The sequence below is a fragment of the Poecilia mexicana genome, unplaced genomic scaffold (assembly GCF_051168715.1).
Source record: "Poecilia mexicana isolate PSO_F unplaced genomic scaffold, ASM5116871v1 scaffold_22, whole genome shotgun sequence".
Lineage (NCBI taxonomy): Eukaryota > Metazoa > Chordata > Actinopteri > Cyprinodontiformes > Poeciliidae > Poecilia > Poecilia mexicana.
Window position 1 is genome coordinate 23,132,663 of NW_028263391.1, and position 24,687 is coordinate 23,157,349.

Genomic DNA, 24,687 nt, shown 5'->3' on the forward strand with positions numbered 1-24,687 from the left:
CTCCCGTATTGTTGAATTTAATCAGATAGTTTTGGGAAACAAATTAATTTCAATACGGCTAAAAAACAAAACAAAAACACTTGATCCTGGCGCCAAAGATTTTTATTGAAAAATTATATATTTTTAATTGGCGTTTTTCCTTTAAGAAAATTAATTTTTGAAAGGTTAAGTTGTGCAATTATATAGTCAAAAACGCAGCTATTATTGAAACTAAACAACCCCTCTGCCCCCTCAGAAAAAAAATATATTTATTCTACATTTAAGAGAAATGTTCAGGAATTAAAACATTTTTTTTACTACAGAGACGAATAAAATAGGACAGTAGGTAGCAGATTAATTTCTCTCACTTGCTATTGATGTTTTATTCTGTACAGAGGGACAATTTGTACAAAATAATCTAGATATATAACACTACATGAAACAAGGTAAATCATATATACAATAAATGAATCATATAGTACAGGTCACATACAAAAGGACACTTAAGTTAACAAGTTTTGGAAATTATGTGTTAAAATTAAAATACCTAGATCCTGTGAAAAGAGAACAAGCCACCAAATAATTTCTAAATAATCTTTTCTTATTATAAATGACTTGTTTTCAGCACTAAAAGAAAACTCCAACATTCTGGACTGAATAAAATAAAAACCCATTTCTCCCAGCAGGCAGAAATGTATTGACCGACGGAAGAAACCAGTTTGGTGAATGGCATTCCTCCAGGGTAAAAGGTACATGTTTGACATGGTCAGTCTAAATTTACAGCTTTTTTTGCATTCAAGCAAATACAGTATTAATACAGTTCAACTAAGTCACAATGTCAGTTTTTTTTATTATTTTTTTTTCACATCTGGCATTTTTGAGGTCATTTTTCACACCAGTCCGTTTCAGCACTGGGCTTTTCGAATGGCCAGGGATGGAAAAAAGACAAAGACAATACAACACATTGGACTAAAAGAAAACAAAAATAATCCAGCGGATGTTTTAAGTTTAAACAATGGTACTTACTGGAAAACATCAAGAGGGGCTTAAATTATTTAACTTAAGAAAAAATAATTGAGAAACTATCAAAAAGTGTGACTGAAGGATCATTAATTTAAAAATAAATTACCTCTAACATTTTAATTGCATTCAAAATCATATAAATGTAAAAAATAATAATAATAAAAGGTCCTAATCAAAGTTTTCAGACGTAACAGAAGAGATCTTTTCCTTTCACCCGTTCAACCGTGCAAATTTTGCAATGTGCGCACAGAAACCTAAAAAAAAAAACAAACAAAAAAAACTTTCTATGGCGTTGCCGTAGCAACAGCAAAAGCACAAACATTTTCCACGTCATTTTCTTCCAGTGCAGAAAGTACCATTGTTTGAACTCATCTGGTTTTCAAACATCGTCAACAGACATTAGGAAGGAAAAGAAAAAGGAGCGGCATATGGCACAAAAACAATAAGATGGAAACTTAAAAAAATAAAATAAAAAATGTCCACGGGACATTTAAAAAAAAAAAGTAATCCTCTTCTTTCCTCGCCATTTTTTTATTTGTTTATATTTTCTGAGCAACGCAAGGCTGAGAACAGGCCCAAGTTTGGTCTTAAGTGTGCTGGAGGAAAAAATAAATCAAAACAGTGGCAACAAACAAAAAGGCAGGCAGTCGATAAATCAAGCATAAAGAACGCAACAGTCTTGGCACCCAAAACAGAAATAAACTACGATCGTGTTTTATTTTTTAAATCTGAATAGCAGGGTTCTCCGTTCCCGCTGAACTAAAGACACAAACCTCAAACGTCTGATTTTGTAGAAACGAACGTTGTGCTGTCCACCGTTACAGTGATGAAAGGACGGCGACGAAACGGGATAAAAGACACAAAACACCATCATCACCCTTGGAGAAAAAATAAAATAACCTGAGAAAGTGGAAAAACAGAGAGGCGGCTGAAGAGTTTCTGCAGGAATGAAGACAAACTGAAGGATTGTGGGTAAAAGAAACGCGTTTCGCCAGCGTTATTCTGTCCGTGGGGGGTCTAGAGCCCGTCGTGGGTGGTCAACATTTCTTCAGCTCTGCGGTGGGACTCCAAGGCTTTTGTGGTGTAGATATCCTGAGGCAACTCAGATTTGCGTCTCACCATGGTCCGCTCTTTTCGCTGCTCCCCCTGCAACTGAGGTTGGGGACAGAAACATAAATTTGGTCATGCTCAGCGTGTTTTATGAAAGCCACCATGAAAAGACGCCCCACGTTGTTGTGTTTACGTTGGGGGATTTCACGCCTGCGCACAACGCTGGAGGGCAAAAAGACGATTCGTCTACTTACCGCCCGTTAACTAAATGACCCTGGAGATGTTATTAATTCGGTGCACCACAGCAAAGGGAAGAATGACGCAGAGAAACCGTTATGAAACAACTCAAATTCAGGCAGACTCGTTGCCATAGAAACTGACAACGCCACTTTATGTTTCAGGATTCAACAAAAAATAAAATTCCCACATAAAGAAAAGAACAGAACGCTACAGTTTTATGTTTTTAGGCTCAATGTTTATTTTGCGATTATTAATAATTAGCTTAGCTACCGCTGCTAGTAGCTAAGCAAACACAGTGGTGGTGGATTAGCTAATTTAAACTCCTGCTCTACTGATGATCTGTCAGAGTTTAGTACATCTTTTCTTTTTTTTTTTTTTTAAACTGAATTCCACAGCACGTCTACATGTTAAGATTGTCATAGTCAAGCTAGCATAACTGGCCTACTTCCCTCTCCCTCACAATTGTTTTTCTTATTTAAAACTTTTTTCTGACCTTGTCATCTAGTGGTCTTAATGTTGACAATTAGTAGCAAAGCACTCTGTCCCTTTTTTTCTTCTACATCAGGCGTACATTTAAGATTTAGTGCGCTATGTTGACAATTTAACAGCTAAATCCAATGCTAGTCATCGTTAGCGAGAAGCTTTTTGCCCTGCAGCAGGAAGAAGAGGGCGGGATCTTTCACGTGTGGCTGTTGAAGAATGACTCAAAACCAGATTTTTCCTCACTCTGTCAGCTATGCTACGCACAGACTCGTTGCCATAGCAACTGACAACAACGCCGCCAATGTAACAGGATTCAACACACAAAAAAAACAAAACACGCAAACATTTCCCATACAAACAGATCATTCAGTCTGTTACAGTTTTATATTTTCATTTTTAATAAGTGATTAGCTAATTAGCTCCCGCAAATACCAGAGGTCCACTCTTTCAGTTTTCTCTTCACAGTAATGCGTAATGTTTTTCATTTTATTCATTTATTGTTCTTGGGAGAACAGTACTAGTTTGGTCTTTAAGAGCCTTTACTTAAGAACGTATATTTCTGCAATAACAGCAAAATCCCAACCTACATTTATGGGAAAGCAGATATTAAACATTATTAGGCAGTTTGATATTTTAATAGCGTTAAGCCAAGACTTTTTTATACTTTAAGTCAGATACAGTCTTATTTCATATATCTCTCTTCAGCTATATTCTTTTCTACTATTTTAGACTAAAAACTTTGCATTACTTAACCACCTAAGAAGATGTCTCTATTGAAGTTTGTTGTTTCTTAGATGTGTCCCTGAATTTTTCTGAAAATGAAGGAAACTAAATCAATTTTAGTTGAATAAATTAATTAGTCTAAGAAGTGGAGATGGAGAGAAAGTCAGGTTTACCTGAGTTGCGCCCTCCTCAACTGCCTTTTTTAACCTCTGTACATCTTCTATGAAAGGGACATCCGTTTCCATAGCAACGGGACTTATGATGTCATAGGAATCAAGATACAAACAGAACTGGACAGCAAAGAAAGGGAAGCAAAAAGAAGATGGAGAAAGAGTTTCAGTGGCATGCAAAGAAGAAGAAATCTACAAAACTGTTCACTTCTGGGACACATCTTTAAAAAAACTTACTTATTATTAATTAATATTTAAAGTTATAAAGATTTAAAAAGTTACAAATGTTAAACGGTTTTCCCTTGAAAAGCTATTAATACTGTATGTTTTCTATGTATTTAGCATTTTTCTGATGTAAAACTGAATAAAAGATACACGTTTATACGTTATGTTGCTATAATAAAGTTACAACAAACACTGACTGAACACACACAAGTATCAGTCATTCAGTCGCATGTGATTGTAATAATTAACACAAAAACACTTAAAATACGTTCATTTTAGACTATTTTATTTAAAACAACAAAAAAACGTTAAATCGGTTTGACGAATTTCCTTTGCAGAATTATTCTGAATTTTGGAAAGTTATTTATGAGTTACTGTTTAATATTTATGAGTTATAAACACCAGGGCATGATGGGTCATTAATTTGTTTAGGTTTTTTCAGTTTCGTTGACACGGACGTCACAGAACTTTAAATAAAACTTTCATTTTGGAAGTTTTTGTATGCCAACATTTTGACTAGAATCAGCTGATTTTAAGTTGCTTAGCAGACGGTTGAGCTAAAAATCAGTTAAAAATCCGACATTTTTCTGGCGAGTGAACACACCATATCTGTATACTTTCAAAATCAGAAATTTATGCAAGATTAAAACTGAGCTGTTTTATTCAATTTTACTACACAGTTGTGAGTTATGGGTCTATTTTCACATTAGCGAACGTTTAAGCAACAAGCTACAGCCTGATTAATATTTAAAGATGTTAAATATTTAATGTGAGGACTTGTGATAAAAGTAAAACATCCTGGTTTTCTAGAGAGAAACGGGTAAAAATAAATGTTAAACATGGAGTTTACCTGTGGATTTGACTTGGCGAGATTCTCAATCTTGATCCACGCTTCTTCTCGTTCTTTCGACTTTGCCTTTTCTCTGTTCATCAAACACCAAAATGTCTCAGATTTCATTAACCAACAAACTAAAAACACAAAAATCCAACAGCGGTAAAACACTGAATCATCCTAGAATGATGAAAAAAGGACTTACTTATTTTTCTCTGCCCTAAACTGCTGTGTGCAATCGTCAAACAGTTTCTGGTTCATCTCCATGAAAAGCTTCAGAGCGTTGTAGATGAGGCCGTGGATGGTCCTGTGGAAAAAACAAAAATAATTAGAATATTTAAAAACAAAAACACAAAGTTTATGCAAATTATCTTTCAATTTTCTGGTCAATTAATGGATTTTGATTCATTTTAAGGTTTTTAAACAGTAAAAAACAACGAACATGACGTTTGGTCTAATGTAACAGGAAAATTAAACATTTACGTAGAGAAACGTTTGAATGACAGATTTCCTGTAAGTAGAGCCGAGTGCTGCGGCTTAAATTTAAATTCTGATATATATTTTATTCATACCAGATTTAATTTCTGATTTTTTCTACTTTCTTTTCTAATAAAAGAAATTACTAATGACAGAAAATTTTATTTTTGTGAGATTTCCTGTTAATTGTACCAGAAAGTATTAGCTGTCAGAATTTTCATTTACTTACGAGAATAATTAAATTCTCATAATGAAATGAGTTATAATATTAGCAGAATAAAGACAGAATTTTACCAGAAAGACATCTTAAAATTATAAGAAAAAAATTTGTTTAATGAAAAAAATATATAACTAATTGTTTTTTAAAAATTTTTGTGTTCATTCTGTTACTGGGACTTTAGCCTGATGTTACTACAACCGTACTCTGAGGAAAAGTCAAAACTGAGAAAAATTAATTCTGAGGGGATTAAAAAAAAAATCAGAATATGGAGAAAAGAAGTCAACAGGGAAAAGTAAAAAAAATTCTGAAGAAAAAATGTCAAAAATTCTGAAGAAAAAAGTAAAAAGAATTCTGAAGAAAAAAAACAGTCAAAAATTCGGATGAAAAATTTCAAAATCTGAGAAAAAACACTAAGAAAACATGAAAACTCTCAGATTAAAGCCAGACTTCAGGGAACAGGGCAGGACTGGTTCTGCCTGCAGCACAAACTGAGCAGAAACTGTCCCCAAACAACAGCAGGTGGTGACCTTGCATAACTTACTTGTTCCAGTGCGTCTTTGAGTTTCGGTAGAGAGCGGGAAACATGATGGGCAGAATCTTTGCTGCATTATCGCTGATCAGACTCATGATGTACTCGTTGTTCCAGTAGTACAAGGCCCGTTCCGCCACCTGATGGAGGAAAACGAGGCATCAGTTCACGCAAAATCACAAATCCTGACAAGTCTTCACACTTCAAGGCTAAAAATCACAAATACAGATCCCTGCAGGTTGATTTTGTTCTGATTTCATTTTTAAAATTCTGACTGGAAGCACCAAGAAGCAGCTATTAGAAAATTAAATTTGATTAGGTTTAAATATGACACTGAATCACTGCCAAAAATACATAATTTATTTTTTATGTATTTTGTTCATTTATTGAGTTTTGTCTTTCTACGTCATGAACATCATTCTCTGGGGTGGGTATTGTGGTGGAAAGCATTTTTCAAAAGGGGCCATGGTCCCCTCTGACCCACCTTTTGGGATCGCCACTGCCTATGTTAAATAATATGGTCAAAGTCCTGACAGCTATTTCTATTTTAAACTTGTCACTAAAATGTAGCAACTTGGAAAAATAATAAGGAAAGAAGCTTGAAAGTAATAATAATAATCAATTTAATTTGTACCGCACTTTTCTTTAGCAAAAATCTCAAAGTGCTACACAGTGCAACTAAAATCATAGATAAAATCAACATCATAAAAATCATGTGGAGGCAGAATAGGCTTGCTTAAATAGAAAAGTCTTTAAGTATCTTTTAAAGTCAACCAGTGGTTGCGGAGCTCTCAAATAGTCAAATATTTCAAAGTACAAATATTTCTCCTTTATTTAGAAATTTATTGGGCTTTACATTAATGTCTTCATTGAAGGAGATCACTGTATGTCTTTCTATGACATGAACACGATTCTCTGTGGTGGAAAGCATTTTCCAAGCAGGGCCGTGGCCCCCTCGTGCCCCCCTTTTGGGATCACCACTGCCCATCCATAATAAAGACATAACATTAACTCAATCAGTGCAATTTATACCTCTAGACTAGGGCTGAAACGATTCCTCGAATGATTCGAGTACCTCGATTACTAAAATTCCTCGAGGAAAATTTACCTGCCTCGAAGCTTCGTTAATTTATGTTTTATTAGTTAGCGCACCGTGTTCCGGCCGGGACTTCATTTGCGTTGCGCGGAGCTCTCACTTCCGCCTCTGAGTTGTTGACAAAAGCTAAGTCTCAGCGGCATAAAGTCCAATCTTCAAGATTGGCCCGTGGGGATTTAATTGATTGATGATAATGCCCGACTTTTTATCGTTTTTGGGGAACCAATAAGCATCCTTAAAATGACTGGGGGAATGCCTGGAGTACGGCAGCATTTCTCCTCCGGGGCTGCTGGTTGAAAGCGAACGGCGGGAAGAGCGCTGAGGTGAGCGGATAGCCTGAACAGGGCGGGCGGCTGAGTAGCTGATGCTTACCGTGTAAATGTAGCTTTACCGACGAACCGCACAATAAATTTCATATCCCGGTCTGAAGAAACGGGTGGCGGAGCGCATCGTACATGGCTGGTAGATGAGTTTCTGAGTGTGACCAGTGAAGGTGTCGTAAATATCCCGTATTGCTTCCCCCCGTGTTCGTCCCCCGGTCTAACGGTTCGTCAGTCCGCTGGTCTATTTCCTCCCCTCCACCCCATGTTCGTTCATTCGCCCTCTCCTCCCACTCCAGGCGGCATTTCCCGTATTTTCAAACCCAAAGCGTGACAGGTTAGGTGGTTAAGGTGAGTTTAATTAATCTATTAAACTCACTGAAGATGAATACATAAACTAAAAGCTGGATTGTAGACATTTTTTATAAGCATATTTGTGAGCCTGCCACTGTGAATTGTTATTAAATTCAATATAATTTCAGATTTTTCTATAACGTTTCTTCTGGTTAACTTAGAAAGTGAGCTATTATTGTTACAGGTTAGTTTTCTAAACTACAAAAAAGCAACTGTTAGGGATGCTCAAATATGAAAAATTGGACTGATATTGATATCTGATAGTAAAACCGGTATTATGCCAGATTTACCAATATTTCATTTTATAAATTTTTTTTATCCGATTACTCGATTAATCGTAAGAATAATCGATAGATTACTCGATTACTAAAATATTCGTTTACAACAGCCCTACTCTAGACTGTTATATTTATCTAAATAAGTGGACTTCTTGTACATAATGTAACATTTTGAAGGTTGACTGAACCTTTTTAATTGTTTTTCCTTTGTTTCTCTCCCGTACCTGGAAGTGTGGGCTGGATACACACTTGGCCAGCTGCCGGAAAAGTGGCTCCTGAACTTTAACGAACTCCGAGGGCTCAATGACGTCCAGGATTTCCTCCAGCTCATTGAGAAACATCACCTCCTTTGGGCTGTGAGTCTTTGGCCAGTACTTTAGTAGAGCCATTACTACCTGTGGGGATAAATGCAGGGAAAAAAACAGTTATAAAGGATAAAGTGACAAAACAAAGACGTACTTATCCCTTTCTTTATAGAACGTACCGGCTCAGTTAATGTGCTGTCCTTTTCCAAAAACTGCACCACACAGTAGGCCAGCTGCATAAAGCCAAACATTAAGAAAAAGTTTGAATTTATTTGGAAGAAAACCTCCTGAAGCAACTCTGCAGCGAGGCGAGAACATTCTGGCCTGTTCATCAACAGGTCGGGACAGGAAAAATGTAAATAATTTACATGCCACACCCAACAGCTTCTTAGGAAAACAACAAGCTGAGTTTTTACCGCTTCATTTATTCGGTTGGAACAAACCTGTGGATGGTAGACACTGAGTGATTTGACTTTGTGCAGAGGCAGTAAAACCTTCAACAGGAAAATCTTGTGCTCCTCTTTCAGTGGTAAGGCAAATCCATTGATTATGCTGAAGAAAACACAAAAAAGCCATAAAAACTTTGAACAACTTCAGTTATATGGCAAAAATCCTTACAAAACAAAACTTTAGAGGTACATAAAACAGAAACATTTTAAAGTGTTTTAGAAAGATGAAACCAGGAAACTTCAAGCAGTTATTTGTGTTGACTCTGATGATTATGGCTTTTTTCCTTTTCCTCTGTCAATCAAAATTGTATATAACACAAATAAAACTGGAAAAATTGAGTGGGAAGAAAAATGTAATAAAAGGTTGATAAAGTTGTGGAGAAAAGTTTTTTCACAAAGAATAAATTTCCACAAAAAAAAAAAAAAAGACTAGAAAATGTTTGACTTGAAACTAGGAAATTTCTATTTTGGTGGTGAAATAACGCTCATTTACTGAGTGCTAATAGAAAATTGAGTGGAAGGAAAAAAACATGATAAAAACTTCTTAAGGTTGTGAAGGAAACCACAATCCCATAGTGCTGCTCCAAACATTTCAATGGAAAATTGAGTGGAAAGAGAAATGTAAGAAAAGCTTGATAAAGTTGTGGAGAAAAGTTTGTTTACAAAGAGTAAATTTCTAGAAAATTTCTGACTAGAAACTAGGAAATTTCTATTTTTCTTCAAATTTCTGAGATTAATCAAAAAATTTGAGGTTTTTTTTCTAGCAGTGTTTTGACTTTATCCAGAAATATCCTTGTTTTTTTAAATGAAAATTTCTGAAATTAATATAAAAACTGACATTTTTTCCCAGAAATGTAAAATTTTTTAAACTCAAATTTTCATGTTTTTCTAGAAAATTTCTGAGATTAATCTCAAAATTTTGTGGAAAATTTCTAAAAAAAAAAAAAAAAAAAAAAAAAAAAGCATTAAAACAGGATCCAATGTGGGTTTTCATTAGCCGTTAGCCATAATCATCAAAATAAACAAACATAAACACTTGATTTGTATAACTTAATTGTTTATTTTTGGTCTGGAGTGACTGAAAGAAAGTTTTACCTTCCAAGTATTTCCAGTAGTTCAGCTATACCGTTATGGTGCTCAGTTTCATAGATAAACCTGAAAAAACAACAGCTAATGTTAGCCATGCTAACCCAAACCAATGATCTGGATGCTAGCAGTTTAACATGTGAGTGTGTTGGAGTGAGCAGCAACAGGAAACCGACCTATAGAAAATGTTATTGATCTGTTTTCTGATGTACGCCCGCAGCCCCAGAAACTTCCCATAGATCCTGTGGAGAGTGGTTTTCAGGAAGTCTCTCTCTCTGGGATCCTCGCTGTCAAATAGTTCTAAGAGCTGCACAGTGGGACAGAAAACACATTTTTATTGGATTTGACTCGCTGTGCCTTCTGTGTTTTATGTTAGAGAAATGTTGGGCTTTACCTGCATAACAAATTTCTGATCAATGTATTTCTTCGCTATGTTGGGCTGGAAGTCAGGAGATTCTAAAAACCTAAGAAAAAATTCATAGACGAGCTGCAAAAAAAAGAGAAAAGAGAGATCCATTTAAAAGCTGGAAAAAAACAAAAAAATCTTACCAAGTAGGATCTATAGCAAACATGTTAGTTCACCTGGAATAAGACAAAACTAACTTTTCTATCTGCTCACATACTGAAAGAAAACGAAATATTTGTATATGTAAACATATCTTTTTGAAATCAGCAACTTCCCAATAACTATATTTCTATCAGCAATATCCCCATGTCAGGAATTTCCCAATATATGTCTAATTTTACCAATAATTTCCCTACGTATTTATATTTTTTCTTTTAATCAGCAATGTCCACATATACATATATCAGTAAATTCTCCACATATATATTTTATTAATTTATTCAAGTATTTCTTTTTTACAATTTTACCATATTTACATTTATCTGCAATTTCCCCATATGCACATATAAATTTTTTTCTTATTTCAAGTGAACTGAGATATTTGCACTAGAAACTAGAAACTTGGTAAGGTTTTGTGTTTTTGCAGCATAAATTTGCATAACAACCCGCAGATTGCAGAACATTTAGGTTAAATTCGATCTGGACCTGCAGGTGGGGCCACGCCGCCTCGAGCGTCGGCTCGTCCTCCTCGGGATCAAACTCGGCTCCGGTTGGGTTGGACGACGGCGGCAACGTTCTGAACATATTCACAGCAAACTGAAAGAAGCAGCAGAAAACGGGAAGCAAACTCCCATCAGACATTTTCATTATTTACCTGCAGTTGTTTATTCTGAGAAAACAAAGACATGGCCTGATTTTTCACCCTCTCTCTCCAGTTTTCTTTTTTTTAAGGTTAAACTTAACCGTGTTCCTACAACCACCCTGGAAGGTTTTGCCCCTCCATAATTTAACAGTCTTGTGTTTCTAGTCTTTGTCCGTGTCAACTGACTCCCCTGTGAGCCGCCGCCGCTGCACAGATCACAGGACAATGCAGGTGGCCTACTAAAACACTAGGAGCCTTGTTAGAGAAGATAAGCTACATAGGCTGGAGTGCGCCCAGGACACCCTGTGACGATACCTCTGGATGCTAAAATCACAACCAGCATGGCTCAGTTGGACAGGAAAAACAAATTTAACTGAGAAAAGTTTGGATGATTGGGGGAAATCTTAGGAAACACCATTTCAGATTTCTTCTTTTAATCTGAATTAAGAATTTCAGATTAAAATAATTTTTAGACCGAAGAAACCAAAGTACAGTTGATCGCAACCTATCCAGGAATTTGCTACCAAAATCTTACCAAGTAGTTTTGATTTAGTTTCTAGTGCAACACAGAAAGTAAAACAAAAACTAACTGAAAAGAAACTCAGCAAGTTACAGGAGCCGTTTTAAGTCAATATTTCCTTAATATTGATGGAAAAGTACTTGTTCCATCAGCAGATTATTTCATTTATAACATGGGAAAAATGTCTTATTTTAAGTGAAATAAGCTGCCAAGTTCAAGGAATAATTGACTTAAAACAAGCTCCAATATCTTGCCAGAAATTAGAAAGTTAGTACAAATAAAATAAAACTAAGATATTTGACATGAAATGAAACCAAAATTACTTGGTAAGAGTTTCTGTTTTTGCACGAATAATTCAGGGAAAATCTATTCACACATTTTTTTGCAGTGCGTATCTGAAGCTACGTTCACAGCAGGCGAATGCGACGCGAATGCGCTTTTTTCTTCGGCTAAATGCGACTTTTTCATCAGTCTGAACGAACAAATTCCAACCAAATTCACCCAAAAATGATCCAATTTGTGCTCATTTTTGGCTGCTTGGTTTTATTTTTAATTGTTTATTATGTTTTATTTTGGATATTTTAAATATATTGCAGTTCCAGTGTGGAGTGTTTGATACTAAATTAAAGTTTAGTGGTCTTTGACTGATATGCCATTGTGAATATTGTTGCCTCCCTAAAATAATGGTCCAGGTTTTTTGCACAAAAAACAAAACAAAAAAAAAACATCAATAACAATATCACCATCTTCAGCTCTGAATAAAACATAAACTAAACTATCAGAGGCCTGTTGATGTTGACACTCAACATAACTAGGTGGCAAAATTAACAGCAACTAGAATGGTTGCCGTTAGACGCAGCCTTATGTTATAAGTTGCCATAATTAATAAAATAAGCTTTAGAAAGTAAAGCCAACATCCCATTGTGCAAGAAATTCACCAAATCTATAAAAGTTGTGCAACTGGTTGGATTATTTTTTCTGCCATTTCTCCCTGACCTACTGACCATGTGCACCACCTCTGGGTAGATGGGCTCGGTGATGACGTTCCTGTTGTGGGTGATGTACTCGACCATCTCGCTCAGGGCCGCCCGCTTCACCTCCTTCCATTTCAGGTCACTGAGCGGGTCAGAGAGGAAGTCGAAGAGGACGCAGCACTGCCGCAGCTTCTGGATGAACAGCTTCTCCTGTTCTGCTGGAGCCACATCTGCAGGAAAACAGGAAGAGGAGAGAAGTCAGGAAAAACCAGAAAATAAAGAGGGAAACCCTCTGCAGCAGAGAAAACGACGCAGTAGGTATTAAGTAGGTATTAAATAGTCGGAGTCCCAGGACTGAACCCTGTGGTACTCCATATGTGATTCCTGCCCGTTCTGATGATAAGCTAAAAGACATTTGCATGTAAATATTATTTTTAGGAATCAACGATTGACGATTATCAGATTTTTTTAAAGTTGAGCACATTCTATTAGAAAAAACAAACATTTTATTGCCTAAATTGTAGCACTATAGCATTCTTTAGTGAATTTGAACCAGGTCAAGCTAAAACTTGGGATAAGACATATTTACAGACATTTAAATATCTTAAATGCAAAATACATTTATATTTTTTTCAGGTTGGCTTACTAAAATAGTTAACGATGATTAATCGTTCAACAAACGATTAATCGTGATTAATCAATTAATTGTTTCAGCCTTACTTCTGTTCCTTCACACAAAGAAATCCCTGTTTTTTCGGTAAGATTCAAACCAATTAAGTGAAAGTATGAAAGAAAAACAACGTGACAATAAAACGTTGAAGACTTAAACAACAATCGGCAGCATAACGACAGAGCTGACAGCCGGAGAAAGAAAAATTGTGGGTTTTCTTTCTAGGACTCTGATCTGACCGTCTTTATTTCGTGGGCCTCTGAACCCAACAGCAGGAGGAAACTTCTACATTTCTATCTGGCTGCTCGTGTGATGCAGTAATAATACCGTTACACTGTTATTATCCAGCAATGTGACAACTTCTTCACTCCACCTCTCGTAACAGGTTGGTCCGTTTCATAGGTTTCTGTCAGCTGAAACAGACTTAATAAAACCAAATGATGACTCTGAAGACGACTGAAAAGTTCATTTATCTAAGTGCAACATGAGCATCTGTGGACAAAAACGCCTTGTTGATATCAGATTAGCGGTGAATGGACAGTCTGTTTTCAGATAACAGAAAAGCAACAGTGGCTCAAATATTCACTTGTTACAACCGAAGTATGCAGAATTTTCTTCCTGAAAACAAAAACAAGAGGAACCCCAACAAAACTGGACGACATCAACATCTAAGAGCAGGAAGCATGCGGTTAAAAGTTCACATAATGTTTCCTGGTTCAACGTTCAATTATGATCGAAATTCAGTTTGATTCTCATCTCCCTTCACTGATCCATCTCCCATTGAGCTCGATTTCTCCGGTAGAGTTTCAACCGGGGCAATCAGCAAACAAAAAGACGTCGTGAACAATAACTTCAATTTTTAAAGCCGTTTTTAGAATTGTATTCTGTGTAGTTTTAGCAATGGCAACGAACACAGTGAACAATGTTCATTACATTTTCTGAACAAAATCATTTATAGAGAGACATTTAGCTGCTTTAGGGCGTCTCGTCACTAAAACCAAATAATCTGCTGCTGGCCACGCCCCCAACTCAACGTTTACACTCGCCCCTCGAAAATGGCTGCAAACAGACAAGCAAATATACAACCATGCATCTTTGAAAAGCAGAAGTAGAGCCTCCTGCATAAACAACAAGAATGCAGCAACTGGCTTCTGGATGGTAAGTCAACAACAAAACACTTGTCTTTTCCAGCAGCCATTGTACCAAACATGTCCAGACTTTTGCATCCAATCAACTGAAGATTACCAAAATATTGCATTAATATGGAGCAGAAAAATCCAATAATTCTGCCTTTTTTTTAGAGCTCTGCAACATCTGGCAGCGGCTGAAAGGAAACAACAGGCAGCCGAACACATTCACTCCTCGTTATGAGAATGCACATGTACAGTCATAGCCTCTAAAGAAAGGAATGAAGAAAATGCACACAGACTTGGTGTGCAGCATTCCTACAACCTGGCAGGTTCCAGGTAAGCAGAGACATGATGGGGATTTGGCTCTGACACAAACACACACTTCTGCAGCGTCAGTCTAAGGTCGGCCAGTTTATCCTGATGACAGCGCGAGAATGCCACAGCTTTGGAGCCGCCATGTGTGTAAAAAGGTCCAACATCCGTCATATTTATCTTTATTAGCTGCGTTTCCATCACAAATACACACAAAACTTTGTCGACATTCAGCTGATGTCAGAAAATTGACCTTTATAACTTTTTAACAGGAAAAAAAAACATTTTTTGGTATTTTTTCCACTGTAGCAGAATACATTTAACCATACTACATGTGCTTCAATTTTTACAACATGACCTTTGTCAATTTAAATTAAATAGAATCCCACAGTTATGCATTTAGTGCCACACAGTGGTGCTAAATCTACGTAGGGTTAGTGCACACAACATTTTTACTGCATTCGGGATTTAAAAGGGCAGATATTTATGACAAACGGAGGAGAACATCCCAAAATCCAGGGAGGGCAAAGCTGTTGTAACCTTAGGTATAAAACTATAGGTGTGCTATTGGTGCTAACACAGTAAAGACATGACTCGATGAGTGGGCCTGTCGCAATTCACAAAAACTCAATTAACCACATAATGAATTAAAACGAGCAATAATTACCATGATTTTTCTTTTTTTCCCCTCTTTCTAGCTGGATGATAAAAGTCTTCAGTTTTTGCTCTGTAGTTTGTTATTTAATGTAAAGGGGCAGAAGCTGCTGGGGTGAAGTTAACCACCAACTTGATTTTCTCTGTTAGCATAAATTCAGTGAACCTGCTGGACCCGAGACGAACAAAAACAGTTACATCAGCTAAAAAGCTTTCAGTTTGGGGTCAGACCTGCGACGTCCCATAATGCACAGGGACATACGGCATAACGCTTCGCTCCTCTGGCGCTGTCAGGACTTAAGTTGCCTCTGTTACATAAGCCCGTCTCCTTGCGTTATAAACTTTCTGTACGCTCTGAAAATACCCGCCGGCTTGTTGTGCAACAGATAAAGAGCCAGTGTTCTGATCCCAAAATTGATGTTTGCCACAATGTGACTTCTATTAACGTAATTCATGCGAGCCTCAGGTGGGAAACAGTCATGCAGAGGCTCTTTGTGTCTGCGCTCACACACCAGCCAGGACAGAGGGAGATTTATGTGAATCGTTTCTGTTCAAAACAGGAAGATAATGAAGAAGTGGAGTCACACTGGGACCAGTCTGCGGTTCGGTCCACAGAGCTGGGACTGCTTTTTACACAGAACCATTTGTGATCAATGCCAACATTGACAAACTGCTATTTATAGCCACGTAGAGAAACGCGTCACGGATTTTAAAGCCTGTGTGACCAATTTGGCTGCATCCTTAAAAACAAACACTAAAAGTTCAAATTAAAAAAAATTCAAAAATTGGAAGTAAACTTTTTCAAATTATTAATTTACAATTTGACAATTCATGAAACAACTAAATTATGGATACACCAAATGTAGTTTTCTGGCTGATCGCTGATTATCGGTCTTCATTGGTTCCGATTTTAGCAACACCAATTTTTCTTTTGGCTGAAATGTTGCTAATTATAGTCGGATTATTTGTTTTAAACACACTGGATCCGCGCACAGCTCAACTGCAGAAAGAGTCGGCCTTTAAACAAGTCACAATCAGCAATAGATCAATTAATCAAATGATGAATAAAAACAAATTCAGTTTCCATTTTGCATTATTTATTTTTCCTTTTCTACCAAAAACTGAATAACAAAGTCAGTTTGTTGCTTTGGTCTCCAATAGCCTTTTATTTGAAAGACAATTTTGTTTACAGGAACTTCATAATTAATTTTATTAAATGTTTTTTTTATTTGGGATAGTTAAAATGTATTCCAGTTCCAGTGTTAAATATGAATTAGAATTTAAACTTTATTATCATTTATCACAATAACTTCTGGGACAATTTATCGTCTGTAAAAGAATGCACAAAAACTTTTAAAAATATTATACTTCATATCTTTCTCATTCCAAACACAAATTGTTCTTATTTTCTTGAAATAAGAAAAACTAGAGTAAAAATGTAATATGCTACATAAGACCAAAACAGTGAACTCGTTAGAACAACCGAAAACATTCAGTTTGTTTTCTACCTGCAACATGAATTTGTGCTAAACTCCTAGAAAACGTGCAAACTCCTTTAAATCAGAGCAGAAAACTTTCAATAAAAGCATCGCACCAATTTCTCTGATCACTGATAAGTGACTGAAACATCAAATAAAAAATGTAAATTGATACTTTGATGTGTTTCCTACAAAGCATTTGAGACTGTTGTGTATAAATGAGCATTTGGAACAAATCTCCAGTTTAGATGATTGGATCTCAAGACATTAAATTAAAAAAACAATAATATTCTGACGGCTTTCAGCCAATTTCAAACAATTAAACAGTTACTTAAGGGACTATTCCAGGGAAAGAACTAAAATGGATTTAATAAACTCTTTGTAGAGAAGAAACATGTTATAATTCAGGTTACATATTGATCCATTCGTAACCCGACTGTATAAGGGCTGAGTTGCACCAATCTGACTTTTCCTGATCAATACTGATTTTCTGCCTTTCTCTGACATCTGACCTCCAGACAGAGTCAAGTTTCCTCTGATAAAAAACAAACTATAAAACAAAAGTTAGGCCCGTCACAATAAACTCTGCTGGGTGACAAATTGTCCCAGAAATTATTGCGATAATCTATAATGTTGTTTTGAGACCATTTTCGACTGATATGGCATAACAATGTAATAACAGTCACAAAGGTGAATAAACTTTAATTTCTAAAGCATTTAACACTGGAAATTGAAAACATTTTAAATATACAGAATAAATAAACAATGAATTATGAAGTTTCTGTAAACAAATTTTTCCTTCAAAAAAAGCACCAGACTGAAGGCTTTTAGCATCCAGCTTTTGGTAGAGAACAGTGATAAATCATACAACTGGAAATTAATGAACTTGTTTAAATTTATCAAGCAATTAATTGATTTAATGGATATTAAGCATCTTTACTTATCATTTATTCTCCATTTTAACTCATATTGCATCTGTTGAGCTACATAACCCGGCATTGTAACCATCTATAGCAGCCAAACCCGGCATTGTAACCATCTATAACAGCCAAACCCGGCATTGTAACCATCTATAACAGCCAAACCCGGCATTTTAACCATCTATAACAGCCAAACCCGGCATTGTAACCATCTATAACAGCCAAACCCGGCATTGTAACCATCTATAGCAGCCAAACCCGGCATTGTAACCATCTATAGCAGCCAAACCCGGCATTGTAACCATCTATAGCAGCCAAACCCGGCATTGTAACCATCTATAACAGCCAAACCAGGCATTTTAACCATCTATAACAGCCAAACCAGGCATTTTAACCATCTATAAAAGCCAAACCCGGCATTGTAACCATCTATAGCAGCCAAACCCGGCATTGTAACCATCTATAGCAGCCAAACCCGGCATTTTAACCATCTATAACAGCCAAACCCGGCATTGTAACCATCTATAACAGCCAAACCCGGCATTGTAACCATCTATAGCAGCCAAACCCGGCATTGTAACCATCTATAGCAGCCAAACCCGGCATTGTAACCATCTATAGCAGCCAAACCCGGCATTGTAACCATCTATAGCAGCCAAACCCGGCATTGTAACCATCTATAGCAGCCAAACCCGGCATTGTAACCATCTATAGCAGCCAAACCCGGCATTGTAACCATCTATAGCAGCCAAACCCGGCATTGTAACCATCTATAGCAGCCAAACCCGGCATTGTAACCATCTATAGCAGCCAAACCCGGCATTGTAACCATCTATAACAGCCAAACCCGGCATTTTAACCATCTATAACAGCCAAACCAGGCATTTTAACCATCTATAACAGCCAAACCCGGCATTGTAACCATCTATAGCAGCCAAACCCGGCATTGTAACCATCTATAGCAGCCAAACCCGGCATTTTAACCATCTATAACAGCCAAACCCGGCATTGTAACCATCTATAACAGCCAAACCCGGCATTGTAACCATCTATAGCAGCCAAACCCGGCATTGTAACCATCTATAGCAGCCAAACCCGGCATTGTAACCATCTATAGCAGCCAAACCCGGCATTGTAACCATCTATAACAGCCAAACCCGGCATTGTAACCATAACAGCCAAACCCGGCATTTTAACCATCTATAGCAGCCAAACCCGGCATTGTAACCATCTATAGCAGCCAAACCCGGCATTGTAACCATCTATAGCAGCCAAACCCGGCATTGTAACCATCTATAACAGCCAAACCCGGCATTGTAACCATAACAGCCAAACCCGGCATTGTAACCATCTATAGCAGCCAAACCCGGCATTGTAACCATCTATAGCAGCCAAACCCGGCATTGTAACCATCTATAACAGCCAAACCCGGCATTGTAACCATCTATAGCAGCCAAACCCGGCATTGTAACCATCTATAACAGCCAAACCCGGCATTGTAACCATCTATAACAGCCAAACCCGGCATTGTAACCATCTATAGCAGCCAAACCCGGCATTGTAACCATCTATAACAGCCAAACCCGGCATTGTAACCATCTATAGCAGCCAAACCCGGCATTGTAACCATCTATAACAGCCAAACCCGGCATTGTAACCATCTATAACAGCCAAACCCGGCATTGTAACCATCTATAACAGCCAAACCCGGCATTGTAACCATCTATAACAGCCAAACCCGGCATTGTAACCATCTATAACAGCCAAACCCGGCATTGTAACCATCTATAACAGCCAAACCCGGCATTGTAACCATCTATAACAGCCAAACCCGGCATTGTAACCATCTATAACAGCCAAACCAGGCATTTTAACCATCTATAACAGCCAAACCCGGCATTGTAACCATCTATAGCAGCCAAACCCGGCATTGTAACCATCTATGACAGCCAAACCCGGCATTGTAACCATCTATAGCAGCCAAACCCGGCATTGTAACCATCTATAGCAGCGAAACCCGGCATTGTAACCATCTATAACAGCCAAACCCGGCATTGTAACCATCTATAGCAGCCAAACCCGGCATTGTAACCATCTATAACAGCCAAACCAGGCATTGTAACCATAACAGCCAAACCCGGCATTGTAACCATCTATTGCAGCCAAACCCGGCATTGTAACCATCTATAGCAGCCAAACCCGGCATTGTAACCATCTATAACAGCCAAACCAGGCATTGTAACCATAACAGCCAAACCCGGCATTGTAACCATCTATAGCAGCCAAACCCGGCATTGTAACCATCTATAGCAGCCAAACCAGGCATTGTAACCATAACAGCCAAACCCGGCATTGTAACCATCTATAACAGCCAAACCAGGCATTGTAACCATAACAGCCAAACCCGGCATTGTAACCATCTATAGCAGCCAAACCCGGCATTGTAACCATCTATAGCAGCCAAACCCGGCATTGTAACCATCTATAACAGCCAAACCCGGCATTGTAACCATCTATAGCAGCCAAACCCGGCATTGTAACCATCTATAACAGCCAAACCCGGCATTGTAACCATCTATAGCAGCCAAACCCGGCATTGTAACCATCTATAACAGCCAAACCAGGCATTGTAACCATAACAGCCAAACCCGGCATTGTAACCATCTATAGCAGCCAAACCCGGCATTGTAACCATCTATAACAGCCAAACCCGGCATTTTAACCATCTATAGCAGCCAAACCCGGCATTGTAACCATCTATAGCAGCCAAACCCAGCATTTTAACCATCTATAGCAGCCAAACCCGGCATTTTAACCATCTATAGCAGCCAAACCCGGCATTGTAACCATCTATAGCAGCCAAACCCGGCATTTTAACCATCTACAACAGCTAGATGGTTCAGAGCTGATGTCAGAGCTATACTGACATCAGCTCTGAATAAAACAAACTAAAATATCAATCAGCTTAATCAGGTGGCGAAGTGTCTATTTTCATAAAAAGCAGATAACTGCACCCAGGATGGTTGCTGTTAGACTTGTTAACCTACATCTGAATGATTCAAGATGGAAGTTCATAGCGGCCAGAACAGGACTAATAAAAATCTAAGAGTGTCATGTATGTTGACATGTTGGAAAATAAGAAATAAGTCACCTTTTTGGATATTTTTTCTCATTTTATCTGTTTGTCACTAACTACAGCTGATTAATTGCCTCTTACTTAAGATCAATTGGTCAAAATAAAAATATTTAAAAGAAAATAATAATTTACTGTATCAAAACAAAGAACTCCAACCATTTTCTTCTGTAAACACATCAACCAATAATATTTATTTTGATGCTGATAAAATAAAGCAACACAGAATTTTGTTGCACAGCAAAGCGGCCTGGACCTGCATGGATATAAACATGGAGAAACGAAGGGACATTTCTGAAACATCCCATCCTTTGGCATCTTTCAAAGAATTTGTTTTGCTGTCTGAATCACAATCAGCCGTGATATTCACACTAGGCCTGTCACGATAACAAATTTTGCTGAGCGATTGTCTAAAAAATTATTGCGATAAACGATAATATTGTTTCAAGACCAGTTGACCCTGATTTAATGGAAATGACTAATAATGCATGTGATTTCCTGCCTTAGATAGATGCACTTTATTTTCAAAAGAACACATAACACTGGAACTGATAAACTAAATAAACAAAACAACCAAAAACAAAAATAAAATGGATTCTCTGTCTCCATTAAGAAAAAATGTACTTGAATAAAAACTAAACAACATAAAGCCAAAGTGGAAATAAATACTGCATTCAACCAAAAGAGTGCAGATTATGAAGTCTGTATTATATTGCCCTTCAGTAATTACTAGATTTAAATAGAGAAGATGAGCCATCCGACTACCTAATGCAGCAGTAGTTCATACTACACGATTTTTTGCCCCATTTTCCTCTTATGACAATCTTAGATCGTTGGCCGATCTAAGATTGTCACTGGTGATTTCGTAACCGATCATCCTGCAGTGTGTGGTGGGTTACGGTAGATCGTCGTGGCCGCTCCGATCTAAATCAGGAGCGGCTGACAGGTAGCCAATCAGAAAGCGCGGATTCTGCTCCGTGCTTTCTGAGGGAAAATTACGGAGGGGAATCCCAAACAGCTGAAACGGCGCAACCCGAAGTCCAGTGGACAAAGAATATAGAAATGACAAGGAGAGGAGTTGGAGCCAAATTGCTACCTCAGTTGATAAACCCGGTAAGTTTTCAGCTGGTCTTCGTTAACGTGACATAAATACGTTATAATGATTTTCATTCAGTCAGGACTTTACGCCGACTCTAGCCACATGCATCACAGGTAGATTCTAGTAAAGCAAGGATTAATGCCTGGTTTTAAAATTAGTTAACTGGACTTGTAGCCATTATTTTGTGCCCATGTAGCTGGACACCACAGGGCACGACGAACCAGATTGAACCGTTATACCTAGGATTTCTGTCGGCTAATGTGTCTCAGGTTTTGAAAATGGACTGACAACTCTGTAGTGTGCGCTGGACATTACACTAAGGAAATGAGGAAGGGAGGATCAGTGCAGAGCACCGGAGCTGAGCCTTTTTCATTCAGTGTCAACGGAAAGAAAAAAGGCAGGAAGAGACGATAAATTAATCGTGCGATTAATTGATTTATCGTTTATCGCGACAGGCCTAATCACAGTATTCTGCTGCATAGTCACCGGGTGTGTCATCGCCTCCGCAAGACAAGCCGCAAGTTTTGCTTTCAGTTTAATTCATCCTAAATCACAAGGCGACTGAATAATCTGGATTTTATCCCACGAGATTATGAAGTATTATTGGGTCGTTGTTGCGATATTTGAGCCATGATTGCACCAATTCACCACAGAATGCGTTTAGGTTTCTGAAACTCAAGTTTAAGACTTTTGAAGACCTTTCTAATGCCACTCTGAATTAAATTTAAGGCCAAAAGCTTATAAATATAGGGTTTGGTTGGAGGGGCCTGCTGTACAACACTGCATTATGTTCTCTACAAAATTTAGGACCTGTGGTTACCATATTTAGGGCCCAACTTACATTTTCCTAATGAATTTAAGACATTTTAAGGTCTTAGTTTTAGATACATTCAGACTTTAACAATGCGCAGACACCCTGACCATCATACACGACGGGTTGTTGCAATAAGCAATAAATCAATTAATAATCATCAACGTTTCTGTCCGGTGTTTTTGTCTCAACTAGCCTTTTTTGAAAGCGAATTTTGCCTACAGAGACTTCGTAATTCATTTATTTGTTGTTTCTGTTTCTTTATTTTGTATATTTAAAATGTCTTCCAGTTCCAGTGTTAAATATTCCAGCAGATTTTAAAGTTTATTGTGTCCTTCTGCAGTAATAGGGGGACCAAATTATGTGTTTTAGAGTGTCAAACATGTTGTAAGGTGGTAACAATTACGTTTTGCTTTCATGTGACGTTGAAATAAAAGCCAAATATGTAGTAGCATGACTGGAGTACAAAAGAAAAGAAAATTAGCAAGTGAAACCAAAATTGGTATTCAATATTTTCCAGGGAAAAACCCTGATCGGTGCATCTTCAGTCAAAATAGTTTGACTTGAATCCACACACGTTACCACTAAAATAAACCAAACAAACAAAACAAAGCGCACTAGTTTTTGGACAAAACATTTGATGGAACTGGAAGCCACAGTAACAGAGTGACGCAGGGAGAGTCCGATTGTTCCCAAACAGAGTCATCATTCAAGGCAGTCGCCTCTACGGTTCAATGGACTGAAATCAATAATTGCCTACGGATTCATCCAACACTGGGCTGCACTCAAGTACAGTGGTAACAAACCGGCCCTTTCAGATGAGACTGAGCACATTGAGCACACATTTAATCTAAAAAGCAGTCAGACTGTATCCTGTTGGGATACTCAAAACAGTGGAAGGCTAAATAAGCTAAATATGTTCTGAAATCTCTTTAGTGTTCAGCCTATACACTTTGTGCCCAGATTAACTGGAGTGTGACATGAATGCTGAGGCTGCAAAGAGGAGGCTAAAGATGCTAATTTTATTATTTTTTACCCCATCTTATTAAACAAACAGCTGCACAAAAATCACAAAACAAGCTCATAGCAACAATAGAAAAATAAACATTAAAAAACTGAGAAGAAGAGACCCTTCCCTTGGCTATGACCTCACTTCCTTTGACATCACTCGCTCGGCGGGGGGATGGGCAGAGAGCTGCTAGCTAGTAAAGCTGATTTTTTTTTTTATCTCTTCCAGCTTTACATAAATACCTAAACAAACTATTCCTCTGTTTCATTCAGATACAACGGAGCTTATATCCAAAAACAAACAAACGTTGATCCCGTCCGAAGCGGCTGAAACGTTGACTAACCCAAGCGGTTTCCAGTGGAGCAGGAGCACAGTAACACTCAGCTCCCCAAATCCCCGGGACAATACAGGAAGAATCGCTACATACCTCTGAAGTGCATAAGAGCCACCGGCTGGAAAGGCCCGTTGGAATTGGGTGCATCCACAACCATCCTGTCTCCAGATTTATTGCATGTCAACATCTAAAGCCCAACCAGGAAGGCGATCCACTCAGGGCGAGAGGCCAGCCTCCATTTTAGCACAAAAGCAGATCAGAAAATGAAGCGCTGCTGCTGCTGGAGGGAACTGGCTTGTTGGTGACGTCAGAAGCGGAGTCGCGAGCTGATTGGTTGAACTCATACCGCTCTGGAGCAATAGGAAAGCAGACTGCTGTGGGTGAGGGAGTGTGATTGGATGAGAGAATGGACAGTGGGCGGAGTTACGGCGCTTCCATCTTTTTTTTTTTTTGCTCCAGTTTCTTCTTTCCAATCAGTCCGCTTTACAAGGAAGGTTCTGCCACAGATCTTAGATCAGATTGGCTTAAGTCGTTTCCACAGTGTTGCCATTAGCTGGGGTTTCAATATAATCTGATTTAGGAAAAGCAGTTGGAAA

The 24,687-nt window shown here is 37.9% G+C and overlaps 1 protein-coding gene across 2 annotated transcripts; it reads right to left on the reverse strand.

Moving 5' to 3' along the window:
* Window positions 1-333: 333 nt before the first annotated feature.
* On the reverse strand, window positions 334-24,359 carry ppp2r5ca (protein phosphatase 2, regulatory subunit B', gamma a). Of its 2 annotated transcripts, XM_014983424.2 has the most exons (14): window positions 24,185-24,359; window positions 12,572-12,771; window positions 10,891-11,001; window positions 10,234-10,326; window positions 10,016-10,146; window positions 9,849-9,908; window positions 8,748-8,856; window positions 8,484-8,537; window positions 8,224-8,394; window positions 5,964-6,091; window positions 4,931-5,032; window positions 4,744-4,816; window positions 3,672-3,788; window positions 334-2,154 (listed from the first exon to the last, which is right to left on the reverse strand). In XM_014983424.2, the coding sequence occupies exons 1-14, from the start codon at window positions 24,276-24,278 to the stop codon at window positions 2,020-2,022; spliced, it is 1,578 nt and encodes a 525-aa protein (XP_014838910.1). In that variant the 5' UTR covers window positions 24,279-24,359; the 3' UTR covers window positions 334-2,019. The 2 variants fall into 2 exon arrangements, with proteins under 2 accessions (XP_014838910.1, XP_014838911.1); XM_014983425.2 differs by lacking the exon at window positions 3,672-3,788.
* Window positions 24,360-24,687: the final 328 nt, after the last annotated feature.